The 22,077-nt window shown below is 46.0% G+C and overlaps 1 protein-coding gene across 1 annotated transcript; it reads right to left on the bottom strand.

Annotated features, from left to right (window-relative positions):
• Positions 1 to 12,205: 12,205 nt before the first annotated feature.
• LOC147112751 (uncharacterized) lies at positions 12,206 to 20,321 on the bottom strand. The gene is made up of 2 exons (XM_085996231.1): positions 20,313 to 20,321; positions 12,206 to 13,147 (listed from the first exon to the last, which is right to left on the bottom strand). The coding sequence occupies exons 1-2, from the start codon at positions 20,319 to 20,321 to the stop codon at positions 12,206 to 12,208; spliced, it is 951 nt and encodes a 316-aa protein (XP_085852357.1).
• Positions 20,322 to 22,077: the final 1,756 nt, after the last annotated feature.

Below are 22,077 nucleotides of genomic sequence, written 5' to 3'. Positions count from 1 at the left end.
GCTTGTAATAAGGGAGCATCTATAATTATGGGGGATTTTAATTATCATATTAATTGGACAAATCAAATTGGGCAGGGCTGCCTTGAGGATGAGCTCATTGAGTGTATTAGGGATGGGTTTCTTGAGCAGTATGTAACTGAACCGTGGGCAGCACGGTGGCATAGTGGTTAGCACTGTTGCCTCACAGCGCCAGGGACCCGGGTTCAAATCCGGCCTCGGGCGACTGTCTGTGTGGAGTTTGCACATTCTCCCCGTGTTTGCGTGGGTTTTCTCCGGGTGCTCCGGTTTCCTCCCACAGTCAAAAGATGTGCGGGTTATGTTGATTGGCCATGATAAAAAAATTGGCCCTTAGTGTTAGGGGGGATTAAATACATAGGGTTACGGGGTTACAGGGATAGGGCTTGTGTGGGATGGCTGTCGGTGTAGGGACCGGGTGCTAGGGTTTGGATGATCAGCCATGATCTCGTTGAATGGCGGAGAAGGCTCGAAGGGCCGAATGGCCTACTCCTGCTCCTATCTTCTATGTTTCTATGTTTCTATGAACCGACCAGGGGGCAAGCAACCTTAGATATGGTCCTGTGTAACGAGACAGGATTAATTAAAAATGTCCTAGTAAAGGATCCCCTTGGAATGAGTGACCATAACATGGTTGAATTCCATATTCAATTAGAGGGTGAGAAGGTTGGATCTCAAACAAGCGTGCTAAGCTTGAATAAAGGAGACTATGAAGGTATGAGAGCGGAATTGAGTAGAGTGGATTGGGAAAATAGATTAAAGGGTAAGATGATACATGATCAGTGGTGTACATTTAAGGAGTTATTTTACAACTTCCAAAAAATATATATTCCACTGAGAAGAAAAGGGTGTAAAAGAAAAGACAGCCACCCGTGGCTAAGTAAAGAAATTAAGGATAGTATTCGACTAAAAACAAGGGCATATAAGGTAGCCAAATCTAGTGGGAGGATAGAGGATTGGGAAAACTTTAAAAGACAGCAAAAAATAACAAAAAGATTGATTAAGAAAGGGAAGATAGATTATGAAAGTAAATTAGCAAAAAATGTAAAAACAGATAGTAAGAGTTTTTATAGTTATATAAAAAGAAAAAGGGTGGCTAAAGTAAATGTTGGTCCCTTAGAGGATGAGACCGGGAAATTAATGGTGGGAAATATGGAGATGGCAAAATCACTGAATGAATATTTTGGATCAGTCTTTACAGTAGAGGACATTAAGAATATCCCAACACTGGACAAACAGGGGGCTATAGGCGGGGAGGAGCTAAACATGATCAAAATCACTAAGGAAGTGGTACTCGGTAAAATAATGGGACTCAAGGCGGATAAATCACCTGGACATGATGGCTTACATCCTAGGGTCTTGAGGGAAGTGGCGGTAGGGATTGTGGATGCATTGGTAATAATTTTCCAAAACTCCCTGGACTCAGCAAAGGTCCCGGCAGACTGGAAAACTGCTAACACCCTTATTTAAAAAGGGCAGCAGACAGAAGGCTGGAAACTATAGACCGGTTAGCCTAACATCTGTGGTAGGTAAAATTTTGGAGTCCATTATTAAGGAGACAGTAACAGGACATTTGGATAATAATAATTTAATAGGACAAAGTCAGCATGGTTTTATGAAGGGGAAGTCATGTTTGACAAATTTGCTGGAGTTCTTTGAGGAAGTAACATATAGGGTGGATATAGGGGAACCAGTGGACGTAGTGTATTTAGACTTCCAAAAGGCATTTGGCAAGGTGCCACACAAAAGATTATTGCTTAAGATAAAAAATCACGGGATTGGGGGTAATATTCTGGCATGGATAGAGGATTGGCTATCTAACAGAAGGCAGAGAGTTAGGATAAATGGTTCATTGTCAGACTGGCAATCAGTAACTAGTGGTGTTCCGCAGGGGTCAGTGCTGGGTCCCCAACTCTTTACAATCTATATTAACGATTTGGAGGAAGGGACCGAGCGTAGCATATCAAAGTTTGCAGATGATACTAGGATGGGAGGGAAAGTAGTGAGTGAGGAAGACATAAAAAACCTGCAAGGGGACATAGACAGGCTAAGTAAGTGGGCAGAGATTTGGCAGATGGAATACAATACTGGAAAGTGTGAGGTTATGCACTTTGGCAGGAAAAATCGTAGAGCAAGTTATTATCTTAATGGCAAGAAATTTGAAAGTACTGAAGTACAAAGGGATCTGGGGGTCCTGGTGCATGAAACTCAAAAGGTTAGTATGCAGGTGCAGCAAGTGATTAAGAAGGCCAATGGAATGTTGGCTTTCATTGCTAGGGGATAGAATATAAAAATAGGGAAGTATTGCTTCAGTTGTACAAGGTATTGGTGAGACCGCACCTGGAATACTGCGTACAGTTTTGGTGTCCATACTTAAGAAAAGACATACTTGCTCTCGAGTCAGTACAAAGAAGGTTCACTCGGTTAATCCCGGGGATGAGGGGATGGACATATGAGGAGAGTTTGAGTAGATTGGGACACTACTCATTGGAGTTCAGAAGAATGAGAGGCGATCTTATTGAAACATATAAGATTGTGAGGGGGTTGGATCGGGTGGATGCGGGGAGGATATTCCCGATGATGGGTGAAACTAGAACTAGGGGGCATAGTCTTAGAATAAGGGGCTGCTCTTTCAAAACTGAGATGAGGAGGAACTACTTCACTCAGAGGGTGGTTGGTCCATGGAATATGCTGCCCCAAAAAGCTGTAGAAGCTACATCATTACATAAATTTAAAACAGAAATAGACAGTTTCCTAGAAGTAAAGGGAATTAAGGGTTACGGGGAGCGGGCAGTAATTTGGACATGAGTCTAGATTCGGATCGGACATGGCTCTGTGGGTAGCGGAGCGGGCCCAAGGGCCGTGTAGCCTGATCCTGCTCCTATTTCGTGTGACTAATTCTGTTAGATTCAGGAGATGGTTCTGTGATAGTAGATTGGCAGTTAGGATCAGATCAGCCATGATCTTATTGAATGGCGGAGCAGGCTCGAGGGGCCGATTGGCCTACTCCTGCTCCTATTTCTTATGTTCTTATGTTCTTATGATTGGAGTTGTATTACTAGATTCAGGAGATGGTTCTGTGATAGTGGATTGGCGGTTAGGATCAGATCAGCCATGATCTTATTGAATGGCGGAGCAGGCTCGAGGGGCCGATTGGCCTACTCCTGCTCCTATTTCTTATGTTCTTATGTTCTTATGATTGGAGTTGTATTACTATGTAGACAGCTTGGGAGGTGTGTAAACATAAACCCATTGTCTTGTGGTCACTGAAACCGCAGTCAGAAGTGGATAATCCCTTGTGCAAACATCCTTGTAGCATTTTCTGTAAACAAATCGATTATCTAACTTCCCGAACTGCCTTTGATTGGCAGATTCAAACGGGCTACTCCCCAGTGCAAACAAGCAGCTAGGAGGTTACCGGACCCACCCAGTACCACAGGGTGACTGACAGCTCGGGCTCCATTCATATGCTAACAGCCTGCCTGTCCTTTTGAAATTTTGTTTCCATTAGGTCTGTTCAACCATTTTTATGCCCTGAGCAATTTAAACAGTCCAAACTCAAGAGTACATCTTTTAATAAAATGAACAATCTTAAAAAGTGTGCGATTTTCACAAAATTCTTTGATTCCAGTGTCCAAGTGCTGCCTAGCCTACGAGCTTTTTAATACAGCCCTTTTGCGGTTCTGGGTATGTTTTAAAACATTGTCCAACCCAGAGACAATTTAAAATCACACAAAGTCTTCGTCCACGATGTGGATTAATATTTCCTGATCTTCGGGGGCTGAGGGGATTTTGCGAACCCATACATCTTGTGGGAGAATCTAGAACTTGGGGTCACTGTTTAAAAATAAGTGATCGCCCATTTAAGACAGATGAGGAGAATTTTTTTCTCAGAGGGTCATGAGTCTTTGGAACTCTCCTCCTCAGAGGGCGGTGGAAGCAGAGTCTTTGAATATTTAAGGCAAAAGTAGATAGATTCTTCGTAAGCAAGGGGGTGAAAAATTATCGGAGGTAGGTGGGAATGTGGAATAATCGGATCAGCCATGATCTTATTGAATCGAGTGGCCTACTCCTGCTCCTAATTCATATGTTTGTATGTAATTTCTTGCTATTCACATGTTTTATACTGGATAATCTATCCACTTATATAATAATGAGTTAGCCTAACATCTGATGTCGGGGAATTACTAGAGTATAATTAAGGATAAGGTGATTGAGCACCGCGAACGTTGTCAGCTGATCAGAGCTGAACATGGATTTGTGAAAGGTAGGTCATGCCTGACAAACTTGAGTAGGTGACTAAAGTAGCGGACAGGCGACTTCCAGAAATCATTTGATAAATTCCCTCATAAGGGACTGTTAACGAAGGTAGAAGGCCATGGAATTGAAGGCAAATTATTGACCTGGTTAGGAAATTGGCTGAGTGGCAGGAGACAGAGTAGGGATAACAGGCAGGTACTCGAATTGGCAGGATGTGACTAGTGGCGGGGGGGGGGGAGGAAATGTGGGCAGGATCAGTGGTGGTCGGGTGGGAAAATTGTTTTTTTGGGACAGCAGGTTCACCCACTTCCATGCTAATCTCCCAGATGTCAGGTCTATCAGCGTTGAACAGAGTTGAAATCAAACGGTGGGGGAGGCAATTTAGATCATTGAGATTGTTTACTTGCACTTAAATACTATTTTAAAAACTTAACTTTCAATTTTACGAGTTCCCCCATGGGTTATAAGCTGCTTGGGGATCATATCAGCTCAGCAGGTCGAGAATTGATTTAGCATTAAATTATCTGATTATTTGACAGCTGCAAAAGTGGTCTAAAAGCTCCCATCTCATGGCTGTTCACTTTCCAAGCTCAGAATCTGTTGCTTACTGCATTTGGAAGACAGGTTGAGCTTTATGCAGCTTACAGGTATTTAGAGCCAACTCTCTATCCAGTGCCACCTCATTAGAACAACCTCTCTGACCATTGACAGATTTGCTTCTGTCATCTCAACTTCACCTGCCATCTATTACATCAGCATCAGTGCTCTTGAAACTATTTCACCTTGGTCCTCAGAATCCCACCACGACCAGGGATGGCCTCACCATGGTCAGATTTACTTCGCTTGATGCTGTACACCCTGGCTGCCACATGATGCGCCAGGTTGGTGCCACCCTACACCAACACCATAAAGCATCCTTACAATGCCCAAGCCATTGCTTGCATGCTCATCGTCATTGTGGGGGATACCATTATGTCTCACTATTCACTGCAACTCACCAAGCCGCTTCCAAAGGTACCCACAAATCTGTTCAAGAACGCAAAGTGTTGAAAATAAAGATTTCAATGTTTAACAGCACATTAACAGAAACTTCTTCTCAGGCAGTCCCTCGGAACCGAGGATGGCTTGCTTCCAGATTAAAAATATGAGTTCTCAGGTGACTGATGAATCCAATGCGGGACCCACAGTCTCTGTCACATGTGGGGCAGACGATGGTTGAAGGGGCGGGTGGGTGCGCTCCTTGCGCTTGTTCCCGGCAAAGAGACTCAAAGTGTTCGGTGCCTTCCCGAATGCTTCTCCTCCACTTTGTGCAGCTTTGGGCCAGGGATTCCCAGGTGCCAATGTGGATGTTGCACTTTTTCAAGGAGGCATTGAGGCTGTCCTTGAAGCATGTCCTCTGCCCACCTGGGGCTCTCTTGCTATGCTGGAGCTTTGAGTAGAGCGCTTGTTTGGGAGTCTTGTATCAAGCATGCGGACAATGTGACCCATCGTGTTCAAAGCTTCGATGCTGGAGACGTTGGTGCGCCTATCCTGCCAATGGATTTGCAGGATCTTGCGGCGGCAGCGTTGGTGGTACCTCTCCAGTGCTTTGAGGTGCCTGCTGTACATTGTCCATGCCTCTGAGGCAAACAGCAGGGTGGGTATCACTGCTGCTCTGTAGACCATGAGCTTAGTGCCAGGTTTGAGGCCCTGGTCTTCAAACACTCTCTTCCTCAGGCGGCCGAAGGCTGCACTGGCACACTGAAGGTGGTGTTGGACTTTGTCATCGACATCTGCCCTTGTTGACAGTAGGCTCCCGAAATATGGAAAGTGGTCTGTGTTGTCCAAGGCATTGTCGCGGATTTTGATAATCGGGGGGCAGTACTGGGTGGCGGGGCAGGTTGATCGAGAACCTTTGTCTTATGGATGTTTAGTGTAAGGCCTATGCTCTGGTGAAGGTGTTGACGATGGTTTGGAGTTCGACCCCCGAGTGAGCGCAGACGCAAGGGTCATCTGCATACTGTAATTCAACGACAGAGGATGGGACGACCTTGGATCTGGACTGGAGGTGATGGAGGTTGAACAGTTTCCCGTTTGTTGTGTAAAACTTCACGAACATTGGCTAAAACACCCAAGTGCCTACCTTTGTGTGCTAGTTGGTCTGATTAGAGGAGGATGAGGGGGAGTGTGAGGGGTGTCTAGTGAGATGGGGAAGTGATAATGCAGATAGAGAGGGATGGGTGGAGGTGCAAGGTAAGTTGGAGTGAGTAAGGATGTGCAGGAGTATGGTAGGGAAGGTAGAGTGATTGGGACATGATTAGTAGCACAGCAGGAGGAGGTTGAATGTAGCTTTGCAGTAATGTTGTTATCTACTGAGATCATTGAAAGGTTTGCGCCATTGCAGCCTGGACCTCCTGCCGACATCCCTGCTTGTGTCCTCCTGTGCAATGTGCAACCAGGCTGCATTGATGATCTGGGGTGGTCTCTTCTGCCCATGGGAAGGGAAGAGGACCTCCCTGCATGCTGTGACTCCCTCCATAAGCATATGGAGGGAGTCATGGGAGAGCCTGTACATCAAATCTGCTGGAAAGAACAATGGAGAGAACCAGGGAAAGAGCTCAGAGTGCAGCCCCCACAGTCTCTTCTAAATCGATACAAGGGAAAATCAAAATGAACCTGCAAAGTGCTGCTCAGTACCCAAAACTCCTTCACACAGCATTGAATCTCTCCAGAAGTCTCTGTCTCTCTCTCAGAATGCGTGGTGCAAAAATGTCACCAGCAAAAAAAGGCAGGAAGCGGGCACCTTTAAATAGCGCTCCCCCAGTCCCTTCCTGACTGCAAAACGCTCCCCCCAAACCTGTCATTGCTAGCAGCAGGCAGTAAGGCAGGGGGTGCCACTCAATATCCGGTCCGGGGCACTACCAGGGCATTGCACACTTGACTGACGTCATGATCTGCCAGCGCAGGAGATCGTGGCAGTAGTGTTTAGCGGCGCTGCAAAATGCCTAGTTAAATTCATGAACGGTGCAAACATTGCCTCGCAGGGGCACTAGTTGCTTTGCGCCCCATTAAGGCACTAACGGGAGGCACAAATCAACTGAATTTTTCCCCAATAGAATGAATGGACACAAAAGCAAAATACTGTGGATGCTGGAAATCTGAAATAAAAACAGAAAATGCTGGAAATACTCAGGTCAGGCAGCATCTGTAGAGAGAGAAACAGAGTTAACGTTTTAGGTTGATGACCCTTCGTCAGAACTGGAAAACATTGGAGAAGTAAGCAAGTGTAGGGGCAGGGAGAGAGGGTAGGGTAGGAAAGAATAAAAGGGAAGGTGAATGAAAGGAATTGCAGGAGGTTAAGGTATCCATTTTAGGATGGAGCCATTTGCTAGAAGAAAGAGATAATGACCAGCTGAAGTGGGACAGGTCTGGCTTGGGCCTCATGATTGAAAGGTTACACAGCCAGGACTAGTACCAATTGTGCCAGGAAGGATAGGGGCCAGGGAGATAAGACACAAATTCCAAAGGGTGAACCTTCAGAAAGATTAAATAATAAGACAAATTGGATGAGATCATGAGACCCCTGTAGGGGAGGGCTGGAAGGGATAATTACTAGTCCTAGCCCCTTTAGGGCTACCCCAGATGTTTACTTTCAACTAAAGTTTGAGGTAACCGAATCCTAAAGATGCTTAATTGGGTCTAATGGTCTGGACTATCTCTCCCTAAAGGAAAGGAACAACCTGAAAATTTTACCATCCTCCAGATAGCACTTTTAATAAGTTTAGCTAGACTTTAACGTTATGGATATTATGAGGGTCCAGAAAACTCCCTCAGATTCTGCAATTCCTCACCAAAGAGTGTACAGAGATTGAGTTCACAAGTTTGATACAGAAGTCTTAAGTGAGACAATTCTAAAACAGATTTATTAAAGAACCGACAGGTACTTTACAGTTGTGAGTCAATCGCAACATTAACAGTTCCAAAAAGAGAAAGCTTACAATTCTATTATCAGAGAACCTTACTTTCAAATCTTAACTTCGCTACATTTACAGTTCTTAGTGTTCTACAGGATATTCACCAAAATCAAATACCTTTGATCCCTGAGGTACAAGGAGTTGGAGACTTAGAGCCGCCTCTGAAGCAGAGAGTCGCTTTGCCCTTTTAAAGCGAGTCTACTATCCCATTTGAGAGTTCAATATTTATACCCTTTTCCAGTGATATTTCCTTTAAGGATTTCTGCTGATGTAAGCTAATTATCTCATCATTTTTCAGCTGACCACTGCAATTCTTAGTCACCTCAGCTGGTAGCATTACAGAATTATGTCTCTTCTCTAGGTGTTCTAAGTTTACCATAAAAAATGGTGTAACGGCAGGTGCGTTTTACTTGGTCATTTTTACAAAGGCAGATGTTTCTTACTTTTATGTGCTTCTTTACGAAGTGTAAATTAGAACACCTTGTACAGGGTGAACCATTGTTTGATTACAAAAGGTTCAGACTGTCGGGAGCCTTTAACCTTCTGTTTCAATAAGGTTATTGATTCAGTGTCAACAACTATCTCATCTCAATAGCCAGAATGCTTTCACAGCTTTTTCATAGTTAGGTTTCTAGATTTCCAGATCCAGTTTGTCATGTTTTAACAAGGCCAGAATTCTTTCATAGAATGGTGTATTTTTCTGAATAGGTTATATGGCTTATTCCTTCACAGGCTTTCATTCAATAATTCAGACAAAGAACTCGACGCTCCATTGGGTACTGAGGTTTTAGGGGAACCTCTATAGGTTAAATGGTCTCGTCAATAATTTGGCCTCAGGCCCACCCTTAAAAAAAGAGAATAAAAGTAACACAGTGCTTGCCTACACAGACAGTGGAGGGGAGAGCCAAGCAGAAGTTGGGCTGGTCGAACGCTCTTTCAAGAGTGATCCCAAGCTCAACAACTCAGAGGTTCTATAAGAACATAAGAAATAGGAGCAGGAGTAGGCCATTTGGTGCTTCGAGCCTGCTCTGCTATTCAATGAGATCATGGCTGATCTTCTGCCTCAACTCCATTCACCGGCCCTATCGCCAAATCCCTTGATGCCCTTACTAGCCAGAAATCTATCAACTTCTCTTTTGAATATACCCAATGACTGAGCCTCCACAGCACTCTGGGGTAGAGAATTCCAAAGATTCACCACCCTGTGTGAAGAAATTTCTTCTCATCTCAGTGCTGATGGCCTACCCTTTATCCTGAGGCTGTGGCCCCTGGTTCTAGACTCCCCAGCCAAGGCAAACATTCTCCCAGCAACCAACCTATCAAGCCCTGTAATAATTTTGTATGCTACAATGAGATCCCTTCTCATTCTTCTGAATTCAAGAGATTACAGGCCTAGTTAACTCAATCTCTTCGCATACAACAGTCCCACCATCCCAGGAATCAATCTCGTGAACCTTCATTGCACTCCCTCCCTTTAGGTAAGGAGACCAAAATTGTACACAGTACGCCAGGTGGTCTCAAGGCCTTATATAATTGGATAAGACTTCTTTACTCCTGTACTCAAATCCTCTTGTAATGAAGGCCAGCATACCATGTGCCTTCCTAATCGCTTGTTGCACCTGCACATTCAATTTGAGTGACTCATGTATAAGGGCACCCAGGTCCCTTTGAGCATCTGCATTCCCCAATCTTCACCATTTAGGAAATACTCTGCCTTTCTGTTTTTTCTACCAAAGTGGATAACTTCACATTTAGCCACATTATATTCCATCTGCCATGTTCTTGCCCACTCAGAGCCTATCCAGATCCCCTTGAAGCCTCTTCACATCTGACACTGCCACCTAGCTTTGCATCATCAGCAAATCTGGAAATGTTACATTTAGTCCCCTCATCGAAATCATTGATATAGATTGTGAATAGCTGGGACCCAAGCACTGATCCTTGCGGTACCCCACTAGTCACAGCCTGCCATCTTGAAAAAGACCCGTTTAACCCTACTTTGTTTTCTGTCTGTTAACCAATTCTCAATCCATGCTAGTATATATTACACTCAATTCCATGTGCCCTAATTTTGTTCACCAACATTGTGTGGGACCTTATCGAAGGCCTTCTGAAAAGCGAGATACATCACATCTACCGGTTCCCCTTTGTCTACTCCACTAGTTACACCCTCAAAGAACTCCAATAGGTTTGTCAAACAGGATTTCCCCTTCATAAAGCCACATAGAAACTAATAGCAAGATTGGGCAGAGTCAAAGTGCCCAGTTATTGCATCCTTTATAATAGATTCCAGCATTTTCCCAACTACTGATGTGAGGCTAACAGGTCTGTAGTTCCCCGTTTTCTCTCTCCCTACTTTCTTAAATAGTGGGGTTACATTTGCTATCCTCCAATCTGCAAGAACTGTTCCAAAATTCTATAGATTCTGGAAGATGACAACCAATGTGTCCACTATCCCAATGGCCACCTCTTTCAAAACCCTAGGATGTAGGTCATCCAGTCCTTGGAATTTATCAACTTTTAGTCCCATTAATTTTGCTAGTACTTTTTTTTTAATTAATAATAATTTCTTTAAGTTCCTCATTCTTGCCACACCCTTGGTTTTCTTGTATTTGAGGTTTTTTTTGTGTCTTCCTCCGTGAAGACAGAAACAAAGTATTTATTTAATTTCCCTGCCATTTCCTCATTCCCCATTATAAATTCTCCCGTCTGACTGTAAAGGGCCTACATTTACCTTTGTCAGTCTTTTCCTTTTCACATACCTGTAGAAGCTTTAACAATCCATTTTTATATTTTTTGCTAGTTTGTGCTCATATTCCATTTCCCCTTTCTTTATCAATTTCTTTGTCCCCCTTTGCTGATTTCTAAAAAATCCCAATCCTCAGGCTGACCGCTTTTTCTGGCAACTTTATAAGCTTCCTCCTTTGACTTAATACTAGCTTTACGTTCTTTTGTTAGCCACCGTTGGATCACTTTTCCTTTTGGGTTTTTATGCCCTAGAGGAATACGTGTCTGTTGCAAATTATGCATTATTTCCTTGAATGTTAGCCATTGTATGTCCACCTTCATATGGTTTAGTGTAGCCTCCCAATCTACCATGACCAGCTTGTCCCTCATACCCTTGTAGTTTCCTCTGTTTAGATTGAAGACCATAGTTTCAGATTGGACTACATCACTCTCGAACTTAACATAAAACACTTGTCCCTAAAGGCCCCTTTACCACAAGATTATTGATTAGCCCTTTCTCATTACACAGTACCAGATCCAGAATAGCCTGTTCCCTGGTTGGTTCCTCCACATACTGATCCAGGAAACCATCTCGCATGCGTTCCAAGAATTCGTCCTCCACTCCATTAGCGTTAATTTGATTTGCCCAGTCAATATGTAGACTAAAGTCCCCCATGATTACCATATTGCCCTTGTTACATGCACTTCTAATTTCTTGATTGATACTGTGTCCTACATTACCACTACTGTTTGGTGGCCTATTCACAACTCCCACCAATGTTTTCCACCCTTTGCCATTTCTTAGCTCCACCCAAACTGATTCCAGTTCTGCATCACAATCTGTCGAGCCAAGATCTTTTATTTCTGCCGTACCGATCTCATCCCTTATGACAGTGCTACGCCGCCTCCTTTTCCTTTTTGTCGGTCCTTCCTAAATGTTGAGTACCCTGGAACATTCAGTTCCCAGTTTTGGTTACCCTGCAACCATGTCTCTGTAATGGCAATTACATCATACCCATTTACTTCTATTTGTGCCATTAATTCATCCACCTTGTTGTGAATGCTATGTGCATTTAGAGAAAGTGCCTTCAACTTGGCCTGTTTAATATTTTTCTGCACTTTGACCCTCTTTACTGTTGGCCTTTGTTTCTGCTCCCTATTAGTTTTGCTGACTACTGTTCTAACTTGCACTTCCAGCTTTGTTTCTTTCCATTCTGGGCCCACACTTAGGTTCCCAGCCCCCTGACAAACTAGTTTAAATCCTTCCCAACAGCACTAGCAAATCCCCCTGTGAGGATATTGGTCCTGGTTCTGCCGAGGTGTAACCCGTCCAGCTTGTACAGGTCCCGCCTTCCCCAGAATTGGTCCCAATGCCTCAGGAATTTAAATCCCTCCCTCCTACACCATCTCCCCAGCCATGCATTCATCTGGTCTATTCCCCTATTTCTGCTCTCGCTAGCACATGACATTGGGGGTAATTCTGAGATTACTACCTTTGAGAGCCTGCTTTTTAATTTATTTCCGAGCTCCCTATATTCTGATTGCAGGACCTCGTCCCTCTTTCTACCTAGGTCGTTGGTACCGATATGGACCACGACCTCTGACTGTTCACTCTCCTCCTTCAGAATGTCCTGCAGCCGCTCAGTGACACCCTTGACCCTGGCACCAGAGAGGCAACATACCATCTTGGAGTCACGTCTGCGGCCACAGAAACGTCTATCTGTTCCTCTTACGATAGAATCCCCTGTCACTATTGCTCTCCCACTCTTTTTCCTCCCCTCCTGTGCAACTGAGCCACTCGTAGTTCCATGGACTTGGCTCTTGCTGCATTCCCCTGAGAAACCATCTCCCCCATCAGTATCCAAAACGGAAAATCTGTTGGAGGGGGAGATGGACCCAGGGGACTCCTGCACTACTTTCCTAGTTCTTTTACTCTGTCTGGCAGTCACCCATTCACTTTCTGCCTGTGCACTCTTTACCTGCGGTGTGACCACCTCATTAAACATGTTATCCACGTAGAGCGCAGCCTCACAGATGCTCCACAGTGACACCGACCGCAGTTCCATATCCGAAATGTGGATTTCGAGTAGCTGCAGCTGGAGACACTTCCTGCACATGTGTTCGTCCTGGACACCAAAAGTGACCCGGACTTCCCAGATAGCACAGGAGGAACACTCCACGCTGCCAAACTCCTCCTCAAACTCCTCCTCCTCCTCAAACTCCTCCTCCTCCTCAAACTCTTCCTCCTCCTCAAATGCTTCCTCAAACTCCTCCTCCTCCTCAAACTCCTCCTCCTCCTCAAACTCCTCCTCAAACTCCTCAAACTCCTCCTCAAACTCCTACTCCTCCTCCTCAAACTCCTCCTCCTCCTCAAACTCCTCCTCCTCCTCAAACTCCTCCTCCTCAGACTCCTCCTCCTCAAACTCCTCCTCCTCCACAAACTCCTCCTCCTCCTCAAACTGCTCCTCAAACTCCTCCTCAAACTCCTCCTCCTCCTCAAACTCCTCCTCCTCCTCCTCCTCCTCTTCCTCCTCCTCCTCCTCCTCCTCCTCCTCAAACTCCTCCTCCTCCTCAAACTCCTCCTGCTCCTCAAACTCCTCCTCCTCCTCAAACTCCTCCTCAAACTCATCAAACTCCTCCTCAAACTCCTACTCCTCCTCTTCAAACTCCTACTCCTCCTCCTCAAACTCCTCCCCTCCTCAAACTCCTCCTCCTCCTCAAACTCCTCCTCCTCCTCAAACTCCTCCTCAAACTCCTACTCCTCCTCCTCAAACTCCTCTGCCTCCTCAAACTCCTCCTCCTCCTCAAACTCCTCCTCATCCTCAAACTCCTCCTCCTACTCATACTCCTCCTCCTCCTCAAACTCCTCCTCCTCTTCCTCCTCCTCCTCCTCCTCCTCCTCCTCCTCCTCTTTGTTATGTCCATGTATCTTAATGTTGTGTCCTTCAATAATCAGACAACAGACTACAGGGAACGACTCAACAGGTGTTTACTGAATGAGGGTTACTCTAGAACTAACTGTACAGATCACTACTCAGGGTTTATATACAGGTGTGGTCACTGCCGGTACTACAGTATACAGGAGCTGTAAAAAGTAGTTCTCTCCCTTAAGGTATATATACATTACATACATTACAATTCCTCCCCTTTTAGATTAACAGTACCATAATACTCATTTAACAATTAACATTTTTAATATACAATGGTATATGAAAATAGTCCATTCATATATTCAGTCTCTGGGGAGGCTTCCTGATTCTTTCTGGATAACGCCTTTCCCGAGTGTCTCGCTCTTGGTGCGGAGGCGATTCTAGCACCCTGTCATCAGTTGATTCATCAGCTTCCAATGCTATTGTTTCTGAGGTAGATGCGACCTGTACGTCGGGTTCCTCACCAGGTACGTATGGCCGAGACATGGGGTTGACTCGTTCCTGTGACTCTAGGATCTGGTCATCATGGCATCTCACAATGTTCTCCCCAACATCCACTGTGTACATTAGTGGCCCCTGCTGTGTGCATGTTGTTCCTGGTTGCCATTTCTCTGTTCGGTAGTCGCGGGCCAAGACTGGTTGCCCTACATTGAAGCTACTTGTCGGCTTCTCATTGATGTGCTGGAATTGCTTACTCTCAACATCTCTTCGTACATTTGGTCTGAGCAAATCCAGACGAGATCTCAACCTTCAGTTAAAGAACATCATGGCCAGGGCCTGGTTGGTGACTGCATGTGTCGCATTTCTGTAGGCTAACAGAAAATTGTCCACCTTATGCTGCAGTGGAATGTCGGCATCGCACATGGCCTTTACTGCTTTTTTAAAGGTTTGTACGAACCTCTCAGCCAATCCATTTGTGGCTGGATGATACGGGACGGATGTGTAATGCCTTACCCCATTCCTTTTCATAAATCTTCGAAACTCTTCGGACACAAACTGTGGTCCGTTATCAGAGCAAATCTGCTCTGGCAAGCCGTTCCTGGCAAAAATGGTCCGTAGGTGGTGGAGGACATTTTGATCACCTCAGGCCATTTCGAGTGCGCATCCACGGCTATTAAAAACATTGAGTCCATGAATGGACCAGCAAAATCAATATGCACCCGTTGACATGGAGATGAGGGCCACTCCCATGGGTGTAGAGGGGCATGTGGTGGTGCATTTTGGAACTTCTGGCATCCTGAGCAGCTCTTTGTCAGGTCCTCGATTTGCTGATCGATCCCCGGCCACCACACATAAGCCCTAGCAAGGCTTTTCATTTTCACCCCTCCCAGATGACCTTCGTGAAGCTCATTGAGCACTCTCTCCCTTAACTTGGGTGGAATTACCACTCGGGATCCACACATCAAGGTCCCCTGGCATACTGACAGCTGTTCTCTTCTGGATGAGAATGCTGGCAACAGTGAGTCGCCATGTGCTGGCCATCCCTTCACCGGCAAATCATATTCCCGAGACAGTGTCGGGTCATTTCGGGTCTCCTTCTCTATACCAGCGTTAGTTACTGGCAAGCATTCAATTATAGTCGAATGAAATATTTCGACAGGATCCACTGCTGGTGCTTCCTCCACAGTAGGCAGTGGCAGGCGTGGTAGCCCATCAGCGTTTCCATGCTGTTTCATGCCCTTATACTCAATTTCATATTGGTGCGCCCCTAGAAAAAGGGACCATCTTTGTAGCCGTTGCGCAGTCATCACCAGAACGCCCTTCTTTGGATTAAAGATGGAGACAAGTGGTTGGTGGTCAGTCAGCAAGGTGAACTTCTGCCCGTGCAGATAGTGATTGAACTTTTTCACTCCCCACACTAGGCTGAGGGCCTCCCTGTCAATCTGGGCATAGTTACGCTCGGCTGAGGTTAGTGACTGAGACGCAAAGGCTACTGGCCTCTCCGAGCCGTCCGAGAATTTGTGCGACAGCACCGCTCCAATGCCATAGTGTGATGCATCACACGCCAACCAAATTGGTAGTGCTGGGTTGAAATGAGCCAACACCTCTTTTGATGTGATCAATGCTTTGCTCTTCTGGAAAGCTCGTTTACATTCGTCACTCCACTTCCATGGTACCCCCGTTTGCAGTAGGATGTTCAGTGGGTGTAGTACGGTAGACAAATTTGGCAAGAACTTATGGTAGTAGTTCACTAGCCCGAGGACCGACCTCAGTTGTGACACATTTTCCGGTGCTGGAGCCATGACTACTACCTCAATCTTTTCAGGGGACTTATGTAACCCCTCTTTATCAATAACGTGGCCACAATACGAGATCTGCTTCTGGAAAAACTCGCATTTGTGGCGATTAGTTCGGAGCCCATATTCCTTCAATCTAGTGAGCACCTGCTCCAGGTTGGCGAGGTGATCACTGTCATTTTTGCCCGTGACCAGGATGTCGTCCAAATAACACTGGGTCCCTGGAATCCCTTGCAGGACTTGATCCATTGCCCTTTGCCAAATAGCCGGAGCTGATGCTACCCCGAACACCAGCCGGTTGTATTGGTAGAGACCTTTATGAGTGTTGATCGTGAGGTGCTGTTTCGAGGCTTCTTCTACCTCTATTTGCAGGTACGCCTGGGCCAGATTAATCTTAGTGAAGCGTTTCCCTCCAGAGAGCGAGGCGAAAATATCTTCAATCCGCGGAAGCGGATATTGTACAGTGTGAAGGATTGGGTTCAATGTCACCTTAAAGTCCCCACAGATGCGAACCTTCTTTGGTTCCCCAGGCGTATTACTCAACGACCTCTTCATTACAGGAATGATGGATGTAGCCCACTCACTCCAGTCCACTTTGGACAGTACTCCTGAATGTTCCAACCCTTCCAGCTCTGCTTCGACGGCTGGGTGGATCGCATAAGGTACCGGTCTGGCCTTAAAAAACTTTGGGCTTGCATTTTCCTCTATTTTGATCGTCGCTGTTATGCCTTTTAGTGTTCCGAGTCCCTGCTGGAACACTTCTTGTGCGTCAGTTAGCATTTTTGACAGTCGTCCAGGTGTGACGTCATCATCCTTTTTGGCATCTACAGTCAGTGCTTGTATGGAATGCCAATCTAGCTGTATCTTCCGGATCCATTCACATCCTAGTAGTGGTGGTCCTCCATCTGGCAATACATATAGGTCCATTTTTGGTGTTTCCTTGCCGTTATATATAATGTTCACCCTTATTTTTCCTTTGGGGTAGACTTTTTGCCCCGTGTACGTCTTCAAGACAATCTTTGTATCTCTCAAGGGTATATGTGAGAATAGCCGCTTGTAGTCCCTTCGGCTTATGACTGTTAGGGCTGATCCTGTGTCCAATTCCATTTTCACTTGGACTCCTGCTATCTTGAGCATGACCCAGATAATTTGGTGATCCTCCGTTTTGATCACATTATGTAGTTTCAGACAACCCAGCTCGTTGCTTCCGGAGTCTGTATCACTCTTCTGTTCGTCTGAACTACTCTCCGTCACCTTATGTACCTTCTTGTACTTCTCCTGTGGAGATTTCTTGCTGCTGGTTTTCTTTCCCGACCTGCAGACTCTTGCTATGTGTCCTACTTTTCCACACTGTCTGCACACTTTGTCCTTGAATCAGCAATCATTATGGTCGTGTGTTGTTCTGCCGCAGCGATAGCAATCACTGTTCCGTATGACATTTCATTTGTGCCATATTCTTGCGGTCTCCGTTGTGTCTCTGCAGCACCCCGTGCTGCTGCTTCGTGTGATACTGCAATGCTGAAAGCTTTGTCCAGCGTAAGATCCTTTTCTGATAGAAGCTGTTTCTGGGTTCCTTCACTTTGAAGCCCACACACAAACTTGTCCCTTAAAGTATCTGCTAGTCCCGTTCCAAACTGGCAGTGTTTCGATAGCTTGCGCAGTTCCTTTAAATACTCAGCATTACTTTCATCTTTATGCTGGTTCCTTTTGTGAAACTTAAATCTTTCTGCTATCAGCAGCAGTGTGGGGTTTAAGTGGTCCTGTAGGATTGACACGATGTTTTCAAAATCCTTTTCTACTGGCTTCTCTGGGGTTACTCGGTTTCGTAGTAAGCCATACGTTTATGCACCCATTGAATTCAACAATACCAGCGCTTTCTTGTCATCTGGCACTTCATTCGCCTTGCAGTATACTTCTATGCGTTCGACATATGTCGTCCAATCTTCAACTTCATTGTCGAACGCTGTGATGCTGCCACTCTTCGGCATTTTTGGGTGTGGTTAGACTGGCTTAAAATGGCGTCTCCCTTGCTTTCCTTTCTTCCCCGCTGCGGCTTAAAATTGCGTCTCCCGCGCTACTGCCAAGGCTCTCTCGGCGGTCCTCGTGGCAAATGGCGACACCCTGTGGGCTTCGCGCGCTGCTCCTGTGCTGCTGCCAACGCCGCTCCCTGCGGTCCTCGTGGCAATGGCAGCGCCTCGCGTTTTCCTGCGCGCCTCTCTCCCCCGTTGACGCTGCTCGGCCCTTGAACACCGGCTGCGCTCTGCTCTCTCTCGTCTCTCTCCCCCGTTGACGCCGCTCGGTCCTGAACACCAGTTGCGCTCTGTGCGCTCTGCCCTTTCTCTCTCCCCCATCGACGCTGCTCGGCCTTTTTCTGTGCCGCTCGGTTGGGCTCTAGCCCGCCGCTGTCCGAGAAGCGTCTGCGCAGTACCTGTTGGCAGCCCGTTTCGCTAGACCACCGTGCCTGGAAAGCCAAGCCTGGCTCTTAACAGCCTCCGCTGCGATGCTCAAATCTCCGCTGGATGACTGGGCGGTTGCCCGTGGTCGATGCCCATGCATCTGGACTCGACCTTCTTCCACTGTTCACCAGGAGCGAATCCCTGGGAGGTGATGCAGAGTTGCAGGTAGGTTCAAATCTGCCTTGTCGCCAATGTTATGTCCGTGTATCTTAATGTTGTGTCCTTCAATAATCAGACAACAGACTGCAGGGAACGATTCAACAGGTGTTTACTGAATGAGGATTACTCTAGAACTACTGTACAGATCACTACTCAGGGTTTATATGCAGGTGTGGTCACTGCCGGTACTACAGTATACAGGAGCTGTAAAAAGTAGTTCTCTCCCTTAAGGTATATATATATACATTACATACATTACACTCCTCCTCCTCCTCCTCCTCCTCCTCAAACTCCTCCTCAAACTCCTCCTCCTCCTCAAACTCCTCCTCAAACTCCTCCTCAAACTCCTCAAACTCCTCCTCAAACTCCTCCTCGTCCTCCTCCTCAAACTCCTCCTCCTCCTCAAACTCCTCCTCCTCCTCCTCAAACTCCTCAAACTCCTCCTCAAACTCCTGAAACTCCTCCTCAAACTCCTCAAACTCCTCCTCCTCAAACTCCTCCTCAAACTCCTCAAACTCCTCCTCCTCAAACTCCTCCTCCTCCTCTTCAAACTCCTCCTCCTCCTCAAACTCCTCCTCCTCCTCCTCAAACTCCTCCTCCTCCTCAAACTCCTCCTCCTCCTCAAACTCCTCCTCCTCAAACTCCAATTCCTCCTCCTCAAACTCCTCCTCCTCTAACTCCTCCTCCTCAAACTCCAGCTCATCCTCCTCCTCCTCCTCAAACTCCTCCTCCTCAAACTCCTCCTCCTCACACTCCTCCTCCTCCTTCTCAAACTCCTCCTCCTCAAACTCCTCCTCCTCTTCCTCAAACTCCTCCACCTCCTCAAACTCCTCATCCTCAAACTCCTCCTCCTCCTCAAACTCCTCCCCCTCCTCCAATTCCTCCTCCTCAAACTGCTCCTCAAACTCCTCCTCCTCAAACCCCTCCTCAAACTCCAGCCACACTGCAAACCTGTTTTTATAGGCCCTGAAACAAACTGGCTGAGCCCTGCTACAGGAAAACCAGTTTAATCTAGTTCCCCTAATTAACTGTCTTCAGCTGTTCTGAATTGTAGGCCTTGTATCTCCCTGTATATTCCTGCTTAAGGCTGGGAAATTTAGATTTTAAACAATAGACAGTCACAATAAATATAAATGTATTATTGTATTTATATTGTTGACCATAAAGCTGTTTGAGGACTGGTGTGATACGGGTTTATTTTTGGTTTATTGAAATAGTGGTAGTTTGAACTGTAAATGTTATTGATTCATTTGTAAAATTTATTATTGCATTTGGATTGTTAACCATAAAGCTGTTCTTAAGGCTTTTTTTAAATTGTGGTCAATGAATGTAATGGATTTACTATGTAATTGATGAGTTGTATAAGTACTGCTGTACAATAAAAACAGGAGAACCAGTTTAAAAAAAAAGCTGGGAAATTTAGATTTTAACCAGTAACAGTAAATGTGAAACAAACAAAAGTTTGATTTTTAAAAAACAGTTAAGACTCCCTCACTCACCCAACTGCAGCAGTCTGTTCAATCCGCACTTAAATGAGAGAAAGAGAGGCCACAATCCAGAGAACTGTACACGCACGCCAGCCATCTGTCCGATCGGGACCGATACCAGTTGCTTGTCATGGTCGTATGTTTTTGCTGTATAACTAGCATGTTATATTCTGTCTTAAACTCTGATTAAACTCAATATACCCACCATATTGGTTTGCATTCGAAACTGATTATTTGAAAGACTAGAGATAAGCTACTAATTGGCCTAATCTCAACACTAGAGAGTGAGAGATGGGTGCACCTTGCAAGGTAGGTTGGTGTGAGGATTGATGTGCAGGTGTAGGCTTGGGAAGGCACAATTATAGGGTTGGGGTGACAGGCACATCAGGATGTAGTTGAGTATGGCATTGCACTCACCTTTCCTGACCTCATGAGGTTATTAAACCTTTTGCAGCACTGGATCCAGAACTGCCTGACTACACCCCTGCTGCTGTCTTCCTCCACAATCTCCAACCATGCCCTCTTGGTCTCATTGGAAGGGCTCTTGTGCCCATACCCAGGGAACAGAATGTCCCTGTTGCTTGAACTCCTTGGAGCAGGTCTTTCAGGGAGGAGTCAGGGAATCTGGGTGCTGCCTTCTGCCATTGGGACTGCATGCTTCACTCAAGCTTCAGGTCAAAATCTTTAGTTTCTCAACAACCACACCTCTCCCAAAGACCTGTCCTCTTCCTCCAACAACCTTCAAGTGTGATGTGTGGAAGGCACCTTTAAATGTCTGAGCTCAAGGCGAGTCATCGATCCCATCATCATGTAGGATTCGCAAAATTGGACTTTACATTAATAAGGGTCAAATGGCAGAAGAGGCCATGATTTTAAAGACTGTTTTAAAAGAAGCCCAGAAAAAGGGGCATAACAAATGGCCACCATACCATGTGACCAGCTTATTGGGACACTTTAAAATGGTTCCTGCGCAACCTCAGACAGATTTGTGGATTCATCCCACATTAAGTTCTGGAAGCCGTTCCTGAGAGAACGAAACCAGACCCACAGGTATGCATATGGATTAGATGCAGATCTAGTCAAGATTGGCCTGGAGACAGAGGCCATCAAGATGTTGCCCCAGACAAAAGGGGACAATTTCATATTCATGAGAACAGCACCCAGGACTAGATAATGAGATCAGCAGGACATTAAAAACAATGGAGGTAATTTCAAACCAGAGATGGGCCTGTTACCAGCCGTTTAAGACATTTTAAAATATAATGGCTACCCCACTGTGCTCGCGGCCCGCCAAAATTAAAACAAAGACTAACCTGATTTTGGGCGGGAAGTGAAGCCTCTGGAAGATAGGTATATCTGGAAGACATTTTCGGCAGCGGGACACACACTCAAAACGAGCAAGCTTGGAGAGGTACGAACAGCAGCAAGCTCTCGGGACAGTCAGACACACCGGGTTGGAGAGCTGGAAACAGGCAGCTTGAATCCGGACACCCAGAAGAAGGAGCAGTCAATCGCAGGAGGAAGAAGAAAGCCAACATCAAGAAGGCCATCCCGAAACCGGCGTTCCGCCCCGGGGAAGCACATCAGGAGATCATTGACCATCCCCGGGCTGTTGCCGGAGCAAGAGGCCATCGACCCAACTTGGGAGAAGAAAGAAATAAATAAAGGTCCCAAGCAAAGAAACCTTCCAGCCACCACGGCTCGGCAGAAGAGAGGAAAGGAACCTGAAGAAGCGATGGGAGCCAGCCCAAGGCTCCTCTAACCAGGGTCGAGCCGACGATTCTCGACCCCGCCGACATCCAGGCCTGCCGGTGTCCAGCCGCCCCCGACCCCCACCTCAGGAGAGAGGTGTG

The sequence above is a fragment of the Somniosus microcephalus genome, chromosome 9 (assembly GCF_052327205.1).
Source record: "Somniosus microcephalus isolate GS21.2 chromosome 9, FLI_Smic_1.0, whole genome shotgun sequence".
Taxonomy (NCBI): domain Eukaryota; kingdom Metazoa; phylum Chordata; class Chondrichthyes; order Squaliformes; family Somniosidae; genus Somniosus; species Somniosus microcephalus.
This window is presented reverse-complemented; position numbering and strand designations above follow the sequence as displayed.